Source organism: Cavenderia fasciculata, assembly GCF_000203815.1.
Source record: "Cavenderia fasciculata unplaced genomic scaffold Scf_ET2XIPL01CNAVH-3, whole genome shotgun sequence".
Classification (NCBI taxonomy): Eukaryota; Evosea; class Eumycetozoa; order Acytosteliales; family Cavenderiaceae; genus Cavenderia; species Cavenderia fasciculata.
The window spans coordinates 558,996-576,618 of record NW_004457723.1 but is presented as its reverse complement, the minus strand read 5'-3'; the positions used below and the strand labels follow the sequence as shown (position 1 = coordinate 576,618).

General features: G+C 31.1%; 5 protein-coding genes across 5 annotated transcripts; 3 read left to right on the top strand and 2 right to left on the bottom strand.

Moving 5' to 3' along the window:
* Positions 1-235: 235 nt before the first annotated feature.
* On the bottom strand, positions 236-4,369 carry DFA_07070 (uncharacterized protein; the record flags this gene model as incomplete). Its single annotated transcript, XM_004366885.1, has 5 exons — positions 236-2,178; positions 2,338-2,583; positions 2,654-2,902; positions 2,975-3,235; positions 3,355-4,369. 5 exons carry the CDS (start codon positions 4,367-4,369, stop codon positions 236-238), a joined length of 3,714 nt encoding a protein of 1,237 aa, XP_004366942.1.
* A 2,104-nt stretch (positions 4,370-6,473) lies between these two features.
* On the top strand, positions 6,474-6,593 carry DFA_07069 (uncharacterized protein; the record flags this gene model as incomplete). The annotated part of the gene is made up of 1 exon (XM_004366884.1): positions 6,474-6,593. The coding sequence occupies one exon, from the start codon at positions 6,474-6,476 to the stop codon at positions 6,591-6,593; it is 120 nt and encodes a 39-aa protein (XP_004366941.1).
* Positions 6,594-7,546: 953 nt separating this feature from the next.
* DFA_07068 (uncharacterized protein) lies at positions 7,547-12,370 on the top strand (the record flags this gene model as incomplete). The annotated part of the gene is made up of 7 exons (XM_004366883.1): positions 7,547-7,553; positions 9,179-9,288; positions 9,848-9,893; positions 10,004-10,203; positions 10,292-10,755; positions 10,821-11,573; positions 11,662-12,370. 7 exons carry the CDS (start codon positions 7,547-7,549, stop codon positions 12,368-12,370), a joined length of 2,289 nt encoding a protein of 762 aa, XP_004366940.1.
* Positions 12,371-14,479: 2,109 nt separating this feature from the next.
* On the top strand, positions 14,480-16,231 carry ugpB (UDP-glucose pyrophosphorylase 2; the record flags this gene model as incomplete). The annotated part of the gene is made up of 4 exons (XM_004366882.1): positions 14,480-14,923; positions 15,015-15,348; positions 15,416-15,693; positions 15,779-16,231. 4 exons carry the CDS (start codon positions 14,480-14,482, stop codon positions 16,229-16,231), a joined length of 1,509 nt encoding a protein of 502 aa, XP_004366939.1.
* A 169-nt stretch (positions 16,232-16,400) lies between these two features.
* Positions 16,401-17,437, bottom strand: DFA_07066 (uncharacterized protein; the record flags this gene model as incomplete). Its single annotated transcript, XM_004366881.1, has 3 exons — positions 16,401-16,524; positions 16,599-17,190; positions 17,218-17,437. 3 exons carry the CDS (start codon positions 17,435-17,437, stop codon positions 16,401-16,403), a joined length of 936 nt encoding a protein of 311 aa, XP_004366938.1.
* Between the last annotated feature and the right edge of the window lie 186 nt (positions 17,438-17,623).

Genomic DNA, 17,623 nt, shown 5'->3' with positions numbered 1-17,623 from the left:
TTAATCATTAATTTATAATAATAATAAACAATATATATATAGATTCTTTATATATATTTTAAAACACACAATTAGATTTAGATTATTTTTAATAGAGGGGTTACATTATATACACAATTTTTATTTATTGATTTGATTAATAGTATTGTATTAGAATATTTTTTTTTTTTTTTGGAAAAAAAGAAATGTATTGGTAATTTTTGTTATTATGGTATTTGATGATCGGAAGAAGGGATTAATAGGTTTTGGTAGTTTCGGGCGATTTGTTTGATACTGGCGATAGTAATAAAGAGTTGTTGGGGATGTTATTATGTTGTTGGTTGGGTTGTTGACCTGTCATGGATAGTGATTGGAATTGTACCTGAAAGTTTGGTAGAATATAGTTTTGTTGTTGATGTTGTTGTTGTTGTTGTGGATGTTGTTGTTGATTTTGTTGTTGATGGTGTTGTTGTTGTTGGTGTTGTTGTTGATGTTGTTGGTGTTGTTGATGTTGTTGTTGTTGTTGTTGATTGACATTCCATCCATTTAATGGAAGTCTTTGGGGAGGTACGAATTGTGGGTTTGGAAAAAGATTGGTATTCCCTTCATTGCCAAATGAAAAGGACGATGACGAGGATGTTGCGATTGGGGAAAAGTGATTAAACTGATCCCCTCCTGGAGATTGTGATGATGATGATTTAAATCTTTTCAAATCTTTTGAATTTAATTGTTGTTGTTGTTGAATTGATTGATCAAAATTCGAATTATTATTATTATTGAAATCAGTGTTATTAAAAAAATTGTCTCTTGAATCGTTATTACGTTTTGGAGTAGTATTATTTGATTTATGACTATTATTATTATTATTATTATTGGTTTCATCAAAAGTTGTAAGTTTCTTACCATATTTAACTGGTTGTGGCTGTTGAGGTGGTTGTTGTGGTTGAACAAGTGGTGGAGGTGGAAATTGATTTAAAGGGGATGTACAATTTGAATAAACTCCATAGTTGGTGTTATTAAACATGTTTAAATATCCATTTTGTTGTTGTTGTTGTTGTTGATGGTGTTGTTGTTGTTGATGTTGTTGATGTTGATGTTGTTGTTGTTGAAGTTGAAGTTGATGTTGTTGTTGGTGATGTTGATGTTGATGGTGTTGTTGAAGTTGAGAGCAAGATGGACAACTCCATTCGCTTTCATTTGATGGTAACTTTGGTAGACAATTTGGGAAAGTGTCTAGAAGGCAGTCATGACAAAGATACTTTGAGCAGTAGGTCATCTTGCACTTGTAAGACATTTTCTTGCAGTGACAAAGGCTACATTCTGTCATCGAGGTGTTTGGTCCACCACTAGTGTTATTGTAGCCATCGTACTTGTACTTATTTCCAGCATTGTTTCCATTATTACCATTATTATTATTATTGTTAAAGGATTGGTTTCCAAAATTGTTTGGGTATCCAGATGGTCCAACAACCTGCTGGGCAGATGTAGTCGTTGTCGTGGTGGCGGTTGTTGGAATCGAGTAAAACAGAGGTGGTGAAAAATAATTAATATTTGGTGAATTATTTAGTAGCGGTGTAGTGGAGGATGAATCTGGTGAAAGTTTGGGAGAACTAAGAATCAATGAATGTGGATTATTATTAGACGAGGACGAGGAAGAAGATGAAGATGAATTCATTTGTTGATTATTATCGTTACCGGTATTAGATTGATGTAAATACATAGATGGTGATAAAGTAGATGGTAGAGTAGTTCTGTTTTTAGGAGTCAAGTAAATCTGTTGTCCACTTTGTTGCATAGAGGAGGAGGAGGATCCATTTAATGGTTGGATTTGCATTGCTTGTAATGGACTTTTGATCAAGGATGTCGAAGGAGTAAAGGTCGACGTTGGGGAGGATGAAGATGGGGTTGAACAAATCGATGGAGATGTACAAGATGATGAGTTGGTCGATGTGGAAGAGGTAGAGGTATTGCCAGAGGAAACGGGGGTTGCCTTTTTAGCTTTTTTTCTTTTCTTTTTACCACCGCCAGCTGCTGTAGTAGTAGGATCATCTTCCTCCTCCTCGCCTTGATCAAAGTCCAACTCAGAAAGTCCATCATCTCCCTCTCTATAATTTGACCACATTCCTGTATATCTACCAATTGATGTAAAAGATTTTTTATATCTCGATAAAACTGTACTCAATCTATTTTTAATATTATCTTTTTAAAAAGAAAAATAAATATATATATAAAATAAATATATGAATATACAAATAAATTTAGATAAATATATATATTTATATAAAATAAAATGATTAGATAAATGTGTATCCACATACAGTAATAGATTAAATAACCTGGATATAAATATTTCCTTACCAATTTCTCTATTAAAACAAAAAGCTTCAGGATTATCCTTGACATAGGATGCAATCTCGATTTGATGAGAGAATCGATACTTTTTTTCCTTTTCCAAATTAAAAAGAGCAGTATGAGCCACTTCCTTCCACGATTTGGGTTGATGATTGATTCTAGGTTTTCCTCCATTACAAGATGCACAAAAAAATTCAAATCTTGGATCATTTGGTCCAGGTAATACTTTTGAACCATCCAAATTTTTAACATCTAAACAATAATAAATATATAGAATATTAATATTTTTACATTCATCTTTAATAATTTTTGTAATGTTTACCAAAAGTGACTTTAGTAGTACAAAGTCTACATTCCAAAGTAAAGCTAACATCATCAAGTAAAGAATCAGATGATTTTCTTTTCAAAAGGGCTTTTTCGTTCCAAACCAATAAACCTTTATCATCTTCCAAAACTTCATCACCTTCTCTAAAATTGGACCACATACCAGAATCTCTTGCAAATGATACAAATATCTTTCGATTATATGATAGTGTTGCTGTAATTACATTTTTCATCTTTCCAATTTCAGCTAAAATAAAATCAAAATATTAATATCAATATATAAATATATTTAGATATATTCTTTTTTTTTTTTTTTTACCTTTTTCTTTATCAGATAATAAAAATTGTGGATTTCTATGAACATAGGTAATTACTTCTCTATAGTGAGAGAATCTATAATTCTTTTCTCTTTCTAGATTAAATAAAGAAGTATGAATCATTTCTTTCCATGTCTTTGATATGTGTTTGAAAAAGAAGCTCCCATTGGTAGATTTAATACATGGTGGGCATCTAAATTCATAACTTTTATCTTCTGGTCCTGGTAGTACATCTATATGATTTTCCAACATTTTTTCGGAACCTAAAAATAAAATAGTAAATAAATAAATAAATAAAAAAAAGAATTAATAAAACATGTGGAAAACATTTAAAAATGTTTTATGGAATCACAGTGATTCTATATACTAGGTCCATACTTACTAATTTGAATAAAATGATTACACTTGCTACAATTAAGTACTAGTACTTTAAGATATTCTTCATAGTTGTATGCTTGTTGGGTTTGGCTTTGTGGTTGATGATGATGATGTTGATGATGATGATTAGAAGAAGATGAAGAGGTGGAAGAAGTAGTAGTAGTCGTAGAAGTTGATGATGATGTTGTCAAAGGGTTCGATGAGGTGGTAGTAGTAGTAATGTTGGTTGGAAAATCATTATAATGTTGATTTTGGAACATCATTGGTGGTGGTTTATAGAAATTATTAATATTACCGTTATTATTATTATTATTATTATTATTATTATTATTATTATTATTATTATTATTATTATTATTATTATTATTATTATTATTATTATTTTGGTTCATATGATTGGCTGATGGAGCGAATAATATTTGGTCATTTCGAAACGAATATGGTGGTGAATAATTGATGGACGATGACGACGAGGATGAAGATTGGGAAGAGGTTGGAGCTGCAACAATAGAAGTATTACTACTATTGAGTTGAGGTAAAACATAGTCGACTATGGGAGGATATTCGAAATGTAGATCCTTTTTGGTATTTGTTGTATGTTGATAAATGTTGGGTGGTGTTGGTGAATCTCTTTTCAACAATGCATCAGACGAGATGGAAGAAAGTGATGTAAGAGAACTACCACCATGACCATGACCATGATTATTAATATTCATTGGTCCATGGCCATTATTATTGTGGTGGTGATCACTATTATTATTATTATTATTATTATTATTATTATTATTATTATTATTATTATTATTATTATTATAATTTGATTGAACTAGATTCATTAAACTTCCATTATTATTATTATTGTTGTTGTTGTTGGAATTATTATTGTTATTATTTTGATTTCCACCATTATTTTGTTGTTGTTGTTGTTGTTGTTGATTTAAAAATGGTGATCTACTACTATGGGAATATATATCATTATTATCTTGAGGAGCTATATAATAGGTTTTAATATCGGTCATGACACCTTTTTATTGTCTGAAACGATGATAATCAACTTTATATAATATATATAAATGTTTTTTTTTTGGTTGGCGATCTAGAAAATATTTTTTTGTAAGATAAAATGTGTAAATTATATTAATACCAATATATTCAACAACAATTGGAATGAGTGGAAAAAAAGACAAAATGATTTGGAAGGATAATTAATTAATATTGTTAAAATGTGTTGTTGTTGTTGTTGATTGAAACAACAAAACAAACAAGGACGGATGTTCAACAACTACAGTAGTAGCAGCAGTAGAGGTGCTTGATACAGCAACAACAGCGGTAGTTGTTATTGTTATTGTTGTTTTCCAACTGTGAAAACAGCAGTACAGTATCGACAATGCAATAATAACGGATTGATTAGGTATTTAACCTTTGGAGTGAGTTGGATGTTTAGATCATAAATTGTTTAAAAAAACCTAAAAGTGTGTGTTGGTGAATGGCAGCAGTAGCAACAGCGTGTGAATGGCAGGTATAAGTGTGTGGTGACTTGTGTGTGTGTGAAATGTCAACAACAGACAAGACAAATTCCAACTCTCTTTTATCAAAGAGGGTCAGTAGAATAGAATAGAGTAGAGAGGAGGAACAACAAAATAAAGGATGCAGGGTAAAAAGGAGGTAAAAAGTTATTTGAAAGTACCACAAGTTGTTTTAGCTAGCTAGTGTTGTCGCCTTTTTCTTCTTATTTGTCGATAAAGTTTAATATATTATATTAACACAAACAACAACGACGACGACGATTCAATAAACCTACTATCTATCTATCCGGCCAAGCTTCAACTCTCTTGATATCAAGGGTAGATTTAGTGAACTGAAAGTAACAATTTTTTTAAATGTTTTGTTGTTGTTTAGGATACAGCAGATATAATCAATAGGTGTTGTTGGAAAAAGGTAAAACATACCCTCTTATCCTTGTGGATAAAAGATAAAGAAGGGGTGGATGGTGGTGGTAGGTTAAAAAGTAGATTCTGAGGAATTGAAATTGGAATTGAAATTGGAATTGGAACTGGAATCAAAATAAATTATATTTTTAGGGTTTATGATAATCGATTCATATAGGTTGGGATATATATGCATATATATATATATGTGTGTGTATGAATGACTGACTGACAGACTGGATGGGTGAGGGTGGGATTGACTGTTTAGTTTAGTACTTTTTGGTTGGAATTTATTTCCAGAGATAAATAAAATGTTAACAAACAAAAGAGTAGTAGGAGTAATATTTAGTACACCTACTAGTTTGATCTCTATTGTGTGACTATAATAAACCATACATATATTAAATGATTGATCTGCAACCAACATCAATCAACAGAAAGAGAAGAGAACATTTAAAAAAAAAGATATAAATTGAGGAGGGTGGGAAACTTTTGTTGCTGGACGGCAAAAAGTTTGGAACAAGCTGGCTGATTGTAGTGATCATGCATCATCAATGATGGTGATGGGACGAACTAATGTATCAGTCTGGTAACAATCAACATTTGATCCATCCGTCTGCTCGCCAGTCTGTCTGTCTGACTGCATGTCAGTTGCAAATGATCATGATGATGATGATCACGCACGATGATGCATCCATCCATCCATATTGTGCGTACACAAATTAAATTTAAATTTGGATTCCAACCCCTGGCACCCTAACCCTAAAAAACCCACCAACACCACTTATTCCTACTCTTCTTTTGACTGCTGACTGAAAACAAATTATAGGAGAGTTGAACAAACAAAACAAATAAAATATATAAAGTGTGTTGTGAGTTGTGAAGAGACAGAGAGAGAGAGAGAGAAAAAAGAAACAAAGAGAGAGAGAAAGGAAAAGTTATGGCAATTTGGAGGTGGATACATTGATCCATTCCGCACCATGGAGAGAGAGGGTGTGATCGGTCGGTACAATACGATGATTCATACATTCAATATTAAATATTCTATATATAATTGATTACTATCAAACCAAATCAATCAAATCAATTAATTAATTAATTGGTTGGTTGGTTGAGTAGTGTGGTGGGAGTGTCAATTTTAAAGTTATGTTGATGTTGGAGAATTTGTGTAAACAGTTTAGACGAAATGAATAAAATGGAGGAGGAAGGAAGGATGAAGAGATGGCAACAAGATTTAATCGCTTGGACAAAAGTAGTAGGTGTAGTACTGCAGCAACAACAACAAACACCAGATGAAGAAATTTTAAAATATTAAAAATTGGAATTATATATAAATTGTGTGTATGTGGTGAAGAGGAGGAGGATGATACGCATCACAGCAGTAGCAGTAGCAGTAGCAAAAGCATGGTTGTGTATAAAAATATATTATATATGTGTGTGGGAGAAGGAAGAGGAGAATGAGGAAGAAGATGTTCTACACTCTCTCACTTTTTTTTTATCTTTTGAAAACCATCACAATCAATATATTTAGAAGTTGTAAGCACTACCACCACCACCACCATCACCATCATGATCACTATACTATATACTATTGATTGAACCACCAATTTTTAAATATATAATATAATATAATATAATATAAAACCCACTCATAATAATCATCAGTCAGTAGCTGCTACTATGACAAATTTGTTAATGATCAGATGTTGAATGTTTTGGGATGTGATAAAAATGTATGGAAGGAGTATAATATAATACATTGTGTGTGGGTGGGTAATTGTGGGTAATTGTGGTGTTTTGTTTTGATCAAGTCGATGATATTAAAAAAATTAAATCTTGAAATTAAAGTGGTGGGTGTTTCGAAAAAATTGTGGTTGGTTTTTGGTAGAATGGGATGTGTGAATGAGTGGTGTGTTGTTGTTATTATTATATCACACCGTCTGTTTTGGATTGGTTTAATCATATTTGGGAATTTTGATTGGTTTGTTTGATCATCATCATCAATAACAACAACCTAACCTAAACTAGTTAAATATATACGTGTTGCTATTTTATCATAATCTGGTTATTATATTGTTATCTTTTTCCCGTCCCACCCTTCTTTCTTTTTTTGATATCTTTAATATCTTTTCTTTTCCATCCACCAATCAACCCACCCAACTAATTTTAATTGTTTTCCATTGATTGTTCCTCTTCCTTGAATATGTATAAAATTGGTAATAAATGATTGGTCCCGAAAAAGAGATAGATAGATGGAGAGAAAAAGGAATGAGATGTATAAAATGATGAAATGATTTGATTGATTGGATAATGAGAGGTGATTGATTGATTGATAGATACATACAATTAGATTATTTTATTTTTTTTTTGACAAAGTTCCAAAACTAAACCGGCTGTTGTAAAGAAATGGAAAATGAGGATAAAAGAAGAATAAGAAAGATAAAGATGATATATATAAGATGTACGAGATAGAGATAAATAGTAGTGAGTATTATGGTTCGAATGGATTGGTTGGAAAAGTACTAATACTACTTATAGTTTAGTTTTTTTACTATTGTCTTTTTTTGTTTTTTTTTTTGTTTGTTTGTTGTTTGTATTTTTGATGGTTTATATATATAAACAAGGTATTAGATATATAGATATTGTTATTGTTATTGTTATTGTTGTTAGATGATATTGTTGGTTTTTGTTGTTGGTTATTACTGTTCAAAACCCCAATCCTTTACACAATTACTCTTTAATCCTATCCAATCAATCCTATCCAATTTCCAACAACAACAAACCAATTTAATGTAATAATATAATAATAATAATAATTATTATTATTATTATTAAATCACAAATGCTTTTCAGTATCTAAGTATCTATACTGAGTGATGTTGGTGTTGTTTGCTGGTTGGTTCCACCTACCGTATTAATATTACCTACCTACCTACTAGTAAATCACATAATTATTGATGATGATGTTGATGTTGATGTATGTATGTATGGATGTATGGATGTATGGATGGATGTATGATGATGATAGAGAAAGAGTGAGGAAGCTCATGAGAGCCCCTCTCCTCTTTGAGTAGATCCACAGTCTCATTAATCTGGTAGTGGAATCAAGAGAGTGAGAGTGAGTGTTTCACGTTTCAGCAACAGCTTGTACGAGCTACTATTTCCATACATCCATATATCTTTCCTTTCTTCACTCTCACGCGATTTGTAAAAGTTTGAATTAATTATGCACACCTTTGATAGCTAGCTACGATCGCCTTTTGGATTGATTGCACAGCACTACTCCTCCTCCTCCTCCTCATCCTCCTCCTCTTCTCTTTAGGAATATATATAAGTACATAGTGAGAGGTATAGGTGGTGGTAGTGGTGTGAACACCCCGTCTTTTGCATTCCATTCCATCCATCCATGTTCAGTGTTTTAATTTGGATTCCGGTTTTGATTGTAGAACCAAAAACGCACCACAACAATCAACCACCATCCAACAACAAAAAAGTACTATGGTGGTACTGATGATTGTTGCCAATAGTGTTGTTGGTTGATTTGATTTGATTTGATTTGATTTGATTGATTGATTGGTTGTGGCCGAGGAGTAGAGAAGATAATAGAGAAAGAGATAGAGAGAGAGAGAGAGAAGAGAAGAGGGGTTTAATATAAAACACCTACTGATCGAAAAGAAATCAACCAATTGAAAAGAAGAAAGAAAGTAAAGTGTGAATATACATACTTGTTTGCTAGCTTGCTTGCAACTCCTCGTTGTTATTGTTAATATCGTTGGCACAGTGCATTTTACACAATTCTCAGAGAGGAGGATGTGATCTTCCTCACACAACCAAAACTTGCTCCTCCTCTGACAAACCATGATCATCCATTAATAATCTTCATTCATTCATAATAACTAGTTATAGCAACAAACAAACAAACAATTCAATCTATCTCGACTGACAGTAGTAGTAGTAGTAGTAGTAGTAGTAGTAGTAGTAGTAGTAGCAGTAATAGTAGTTATGCTAAAGTAAGAAGATGACAAGTAGAGAGAGAGAGAGAGAGAGAGAGAGAGAGAGAGAGAGAGAGAGAGAGAGAGTAGCAGCAGTAGGTAGTGGTGGTGGTGGGTTCATGATTTCTTTGACACCGAGGTTAGGATGAAATGGCAGCTGATTGGTTGAATGATGTTTGATGATGATATATATATATTCCTTCATTTCTTTTCTTTCTTTCTTTCTTTCTAAAAGTCTATTATAGACTAAAGATACTCGAGTTTTAGAATGAAGAGGCATATTATCTCGATCTTGTAAAGGTTGGCTTGGTGCAGCTTTTCATGGTTTGTTTGTCAAGTTTCAAATAAAATTTGATTTTCGCACTCTTTTTAAATTATTCTTTATATTAAAAGTTGAGGGGAAAGGAGGAGTTGGTGTGATGATGAAAACTAAACAAACTGCAATACTCTAATAAAAATTTAGTTTGTTGTATATAAGATAAGATAGGAGAATAGTGTAGTATAGTGTATTATAGTGTATTAAGTATAGTATAGAATAGAATAAAGATTAGAGATAGAGTAGTAGACAGACATACAGATTATGATTGCAACACCACAAATGGATATTACTGCAGCTGAAAAGAGTAGGATAACAGTTCTAATGATATGATATGAATGATATCCTAATCACTAATAACTAATAACTATTATAAATATATTTATTTATGATTTATTTATTTATTTATTTATTTAGAAAACATTGATTTGTTTATTCAATCAAAAGATGAAGAAGAAAATCTTTTACAAAAGGTAGAAGTTAGAGGAAAGAAACCAAGAAAATTATTCTTGTTGATTGGTAACAATAGAGTATTCTTTTTTAAAGTTGGTGGAAAACTTGAAGTTGATTATCATTTTCTTGATATTGCAGAAGTTAGATCTGACAATCCAAAAGAAGTAAGAAGAGATAAATATAAATATAAACATCTGATCTTATCTTTTTTTTTTTTTTACTTATTTTCTTTTCTTTTCTTTTTTTTTTTAGATATCAATGAAATTTAGAAATGATAAAGGAGTAGAACCATTAGTATTTGGGGTGGATTCACCAAACCATTCATCAGAGATTATATTGGCAATGGATTATTTGTTTACCTATAACTTTCCTGGAATGAAAACCAATCGATTGAAAATAGTAGTTGTACCAGAGACTCGAGTACAAGAGATCTATAGTTCGCCCAATGCCATTTCACCAGAGATTGGGACATGTGGAGGGCTGACACTTACCTATTTGGCCATGTGCGACTTTATGAATGTACAACCGATCAATGAAGTCACATGGCACATTGAAAATGTCTTGTCGGGTACAGTCGTAAAAGACTTTGACTATGGTTTCTTTTATAAAAAGGATCGTCTCTTGTCTGGTGATGCTAGACCTTTAATGGCTGCTCTTGCAATTAATACTTGGTTTACTTCTTTTACAATTAGAAGTGTAAAATTATCAAATGAATGGTAAGAAGAAGATGAAGATGAATATAAATATAAATATATATATACTTATTTAAGTTTCCATTTAGTATAACATCAATTGTTAGTTTATTATCACAATCATCAACATTTGAAAAGGTAGTATTAAATGGAGTTGGATTGGATAAATCTGGATGTGAAAAATTGTTTGATGCACTGTGTGGTAATAAATCGTTGCCATTGAAACATTTGGATATTGGTAACAATGCAATTGAAGACAAGGGAATGGTGGCAGTTGCCGAGTTTATCAAGCTGCCAACCACCCATCTCACTACATTGGTTTTGGGAGGATGTGGAGTTGGAAGATCGGCCATGTCATCGATTGGAGAGGCACTAGGTTCAAATGAAGCAATTATTTCTGGACTTTTGTTTTTAGATATTGGTGGAAACAAGTTGGAACCAGAAGGATCTTCATCCATCTCTAATTTCCTAGTCAAATCAAAGGGATTGAAAACATTTTTGATTGGTACCACACAGCCCCAATTCCATCAACTCAAGAAATGTTCCACACTCACCACCTTCGACAATAGTGGTAATCGTGTCATTAAAAAGGATTCACTTCATTTGGATATGGTTCGTTTCCTCAACCATTCACCTCATCTATCCAACCTTAATCTTTCAAAGTGTCAATTGCCAGTTGAAGTCATCCAAGAAATATTTGGTGAAGGTAATCTAAACAAATTGGAAGTTCTCAATGTCTCTGATAATGATCTTGGTGATGAAGGTATTACTCTACTTTGTGATATCCTATTAAACAATTCAACTTTAAAATCTTTAAATATTTCAAATAATTTAATTCGAAGGTAAATTTTAAAAAAAAAAAGAAAAAGAAAATAGAAACAAAAACAAAAGTAAACTAAAACTTTTTATTTTTCATTTCTTTTTATTTAGAAGTAAAACAAGAAATAATACAATTGAATCAATTATTAATTTTATTGAAAAGAAATCAAAACCACATAATGCAATCAAGACATTTATCATTCAAGGAGGTAGCAAATCACAGTTAAAGGGAGACTTGTTACCTATTATTTGTAGTCTTTATTATAATGCTACGTTGAAGGAATTGGATATTAGTGGACACTCGATTGGTGATATTGGAGCAGCTGCCCTTGGCAAACTACTTCAAACCAATAGTTGTTTGGAACGACTGGAATGGGATGACAACCAAACTACAAGTCGTGGACTCTCACTCTTTAAGGTGGGTCTCTCTAGAAATAGTACATTGGTCGATATGCCACTCCCCCTAAAAGACATTACAGCTGCCATCAAATCGAGTAATGATTCTGCCAATACACAAACTCTAAATGAAATGGTATCAGAGATTCAACAATCACTATTTGAAAATCTTTCCAAACAACAACAAAGCACTGCTGCTGGAACAAGTGGATCGGGATCATCCAATAATCTTAGTTTGGGTAGTTTGCTATCAGTTGCCACACCACGCGGAATCACAAAGTCACGTTCGTCATCTATCCCTTCAGTCATTATCGATCACAAAACTACCATACAAACGTGTGCTGGTTTGAAATCTTACAATCTTATCATGGCTGATGATTCTGATACTCCTATTGAACCTTTGGCAAATCTTGCTGTTAAATAATAATAAGAAAAGAGAAAGAGAAAAAAAAAGAAAAAGAAAGTTGTAAATGGATTTGGTGGAAAAAAAGATAGATAGATAGAATAATGAATGGACAAAACATGTAAACCTTTTTTTTTGTTTCTCTTTCTACTACCAAAAACAAACAATTGTAAAACAAAATTATTAATAATAAAAAACAACAATTATTTATTTAAACATGTAATCATCATATACATATATGGAGGAAGGCAGATAATAAATTAATTTAATTAAACAAATTTGACGATTCATTTCCAAAAAAAAAAGAAAACGATGATCGATCTTGATTGAAAATACGTAATACTATTTGATTTCAAAGTTTTAAATCATGAAAATGAGTTGATTATTAATTATTACATAAAAGAGTATACTACCCTTTTAACTTTTACTTTTATTTGTGTGTATGTGTGATGATAAATCAATTGAATAGAGAGAGAGAGAGAGTTCCACATCCCACACACATATATATATATATATATAGGATGTGGACAAAGTCCATCAATAATTAAATCATCATCATAAATCATGATTTATCAAACTTAATCTATCCAATCATATCAATCTAAAACTCAGATTTAAAATATACAATCTGTGATTGAGTGTGAGTAAGTGAGTAAGTGAGGGTAGGGACAAATTTGTAAAGATTCACTGGTGGAAACTGGGTGTAATTACATTTACCACCCATACCCCCACAACTGTATACATACCAACACAAAACACTGTGGTGTGGAAGAAGGGAGAGAGAGCAGTCATTGATAGATAGGGATATGGAGGATGAGAATGATGTGTGTGGCAAATCTGACCAAATTTGATTTGTAAATATTATTTACCACTCCTGCTACCAATATATCACATGAATGATGTGTGTGTGTGTCTGACAGCTTCTGCTGCTGGTTGGATAAAAAAAAATAATAATACCATGATTATTTAAATAAATGAATTTGTGAATGAAAAAATCAAAAACATTCTTCTTCTTCTTTCTTCATTTATCAACTCTCTCTAGTCAAAAACAAAATAAAATAGAATAGTAGTAGTAGATATCATTACTACTATAGTTTTCAACTATTACTATTACTACTATAAATATAAACAAAAAAAGGTAAAGTAAAAAAGAATAACATGTTTTTGGGAATGTTAAATTAAAGATTGAATAGAGAAGAGGGACACAACCGTGGGATGATTGCTTTGGGATTCCCCGACTTTAGACAAGATATTTTCAAAAGTGTTTTTTTTTAATTTATTTGATTTTTTTGTCAAAGGTTTATTAAAACTGTGAACTTGTTGCTTATTGTTTAATTAAACTATTCAGTTCAGTACACAACAACAATCAACACACTACTACTATCATAAGCAACACTATCCTCGTTAAAGCGTCTATACATACAACAACTACAACAAACACAGCAGCAGTATATATACATATAATATTTATTTGATCAAATCATTTTTAGAAAGAGTATGTTTATGTTTATTGTTGTGTGATAGAAAAGATAAGTTGTAGTTATTGTTGAGGGAATATATATATAATAACTACCTCTACTACTACTACTACATCAACAGTCTTGAACGACCAGTCAACTCTTGCAATGAGAGAGTGATAACCCCCCCCCCCCCCCCCACAACCCCCACTTTTTGCCAAAACTATTTTATTTTTTAAATAGGTTAAATCAACCAAACCAGCAGTCGCGACTCATCCCTCACCAATCAACACACCCAAACAACCACCACTACCATCATCATTGATACTTGCTTGATAAGATTGATAAAATTAATAATCATTTAAATTCAATTTCATTTTCAATTTGGGTTAACAGAAAGACACAAAACAAAGTAAGGTTAACCTTTTTTTTTTTTTTTTTTTTCACTCTTTTATTTTATTTTCAAACAAACTAAACTAAAAAAAAAGAAGGAGTAAATTATCATCATCATTATTTATTGTTATATTATCATTACTTGTTTTTTCAATTTTTCATTATTATTATCATTACACCACTCCACACTCATTAACTACATCTTGACCAAAAATATTAATATATTTTCATTCATCTCTAGTTAATTTAACCTCAATTATTTAAAGAAAGAGAAAGAAAGATGATTAAACCAGATCTTCAATCACCATTACCACAATCACCACAACTTCAATCATTTGGAAATAGATCATCTGATATTGGAACAGAGGATGGATTTATGAAAAAGTTAGAGGCTATTGCCAGCACTGCACCAAATGATGCTGTTAAACAAGAATTTATCACCAAAGAGGTGCCAGCCATCAACAAGCTCTTTACACGATTCCTCAAAAACAGAAAAAAGGTTATTGACTGGGACAAGATCAGACCACCACCATCGGAAATGGTCATCAACTACAAGGAGCTCTCTGGTTGTTCACAAGAACAACGTATCAATCTTGCCTCTAAACTTGCCGTTCTTAAACTTAATGGTGGTTTGGGTACTACTATGGGTTGTACAGGTCCAAAATCTGCCATTGAAGTTAGATCTGAAAAAACATTTTTAGATTTATCTGTTCAACAAATTAAAGTAAGAATAGAAATAGAAAAAATAGAAATAGAAATATAAAAAAGAAATATATATGTATATTTGTATATTAATTTTTTTTATTTTTTTTTAGCATATGAATGAAAGATATAATATTAGAGTACCATTGGTATTGATGAATTCATTTAATACTCATCAAGAAACTGGAAAGATTATTCAAAAGTATAAATATTCAGATGTCAAGATTCATTCATTCAATCAAAGTCGTTTCCCACGTATTCTTAAAGACAATTTAATGCCAGTTCCTGAAAAGATGTATGGCAATGATGCTGAATGGTATCCACCAGGTCATGGTGACGTCTTTTTCGCTTTACAAAATTCTGGTCTTTTGGAAACTTTAATCAATGAAGGAAAGGAATATTTATTCATTTCAAATGTTGATAATCTTGGTGCTATCGTTGATTTTAGTAAGAAAAGAGAGTAAAAAGAAAGTAAAAAGAAAGATAGATAACTAACCTTTCTTTCTTCTTTTAGATATTTTAAATATGATGGATACAACAGGATGTGAATATGCAATGGAAGTAACAAACAAGACAAGAGCAGATGTAAAAGGAGGTACATTGATTGAATATGAAGGTAAAGCCAAATTGTTGGAAATTGCTCAAGTTCCACCAAACCATGTTGAAGATTTCAAATCAATCAAAAAGTTTAAGATCTTTAATACAAACAACATTTGGGTTAACCTTAAAGCAATTGATAGAGTTTTAAAGGAATCTTTATTAGATGATATGGATATTATTATTAATCCAAAGGTAAATAGAAAAAAGAAAAAAAGAAAATATATATATTTATATATATACGTATATTAATTTTCCTTTCTATTTAATTTCTTTTTAGGTTGCTGATGGTAAAAGTATTTTACAATTGGAAATTGCAGCAGGAGCAGCAATTCAATTTTTCAATAATGCAAGAGGAGTAAATGTACCACGTGAACGTTTCTTGCCTGTAAAGTCAACATCTGATCTTTTTATTGTACAGTCTAATCTCTATTCACTTGAGAATGGTATGTTGGTGATGAACAAGAATCGTCCATTCACCACGGTTCCATTGGTCAAGCTTGGAGACAATTTCAAAAAGGTATCAGACTATCAAGCACGTCTCAAGGGTATTCCAGACATTCTCGAACTCGACCAACTCACAGTCAGTGGTGATGTCACATTTGGTGCAAACGTTGTCCTCAAAGGTACCGTCATTGTAGTCGCCAATCATGGATCAAGAATAGATATTCCAGAAGGTGCTGAATTTGAAAACAAAGTAGTATCTGGTAATCTTCGTATTCTTGATCAATAATAAAAATGATGATGGAAATGGGAAATGAAAAAATGGAAAAAGACCAATCATTCTAATTAATTGGTTAATGTAGTTGTAAAAAATTCAACACAAAAGAAAATAGATAAATCAAATTTGTAAAAAAACAAAATAAATAAAGAAAGAAAGTATTTTTCAAAATTATATAAGTTTAATAAATAAAAGGGACGATTATTTTTCTTGATTTTGGATAATCTTTAAATTGTTTTTGATACCATCTATGAGTTTCAATAGATCTATGAATTAAATTTAAACTTGTAAATATTAATGCCATCCTAAAAAAAAGAAAAAGAAAAAGAAAAATGATTAGAATAGAAATGGTTATATTTTTTGTTTTTATTTTACTTACAAAAAAGGTAAAGAAGGAACAATTAAAAAGAAACAAGTATAAATGATAATTTCCATTAGGAAATGAGGACATGATATATAGTTGAATAAAAATCCTTTTGGAATTTCATAATGTTTGTCCATTGACTGCGACGATGAAGTTATAATGACGGATGGAATATTTCGAATATTTGACAAGATGATATGAACTTGTCTTTGTGAATAGGATGCGATGGCAAAGATGATAAATGGGATGAAATTAAAACTACCAAGATTAAAAGTATAGGGTGTTGAGAAACAAGGTGATAAAGTAATAAACAAATAATAAGATACACCAGAGATAAACAACAAGTTGTTCATCCTAGATCTAGAATGTTTCTGAACAAATAAAGTTTCAAATAATCTTCTACTTGCTTGAATAAACATTAACAAATAGAATAAATATAATTGTTGTTGTGATGATGATGATAATGATGATGATGATGATCCTTCCTTTTCATCTTGACCAAAAGTATATTTAAAATTTGATTGACCGAGTATAGAAATCAATGATAACAACATTGATATTAAATAAAATGTTAACCATCCATTCTTTGTTTCAATCCATTCTCTATCTAAATAAAGTAAATGAAATAATCTACCAATATAATATGAAAGAGAAGATGATGATGAAGAAGGTTCTATCCTCTTCTTTTTGTTGTTCTTTTGAAGATTTGATGAGAGTTTGCCATAACTTGTAAAATCTTGAAATGACTTTAAATAAACTCGACCAAGATAGATTGTTATTGCAATACTCCAATACAATAAACAAATGATATAAAGTATTTGTTTGATAGAGAGATAGAAATAGAGATATGTCATCATTTGATTAAAAAAAATAAAAAAAAGTGATTACAATAATTTTTATTTTTTCTATTTTTTCATTGTGTTTGAGTATATCATTCCCCTTCATTTTCTCTTTCACACCCTCCTCTATCCCATAACTGCCTAATCAATCGTTTAATACATTGCATTAGATATATATAACTTTATACACGTTAGGTCAAC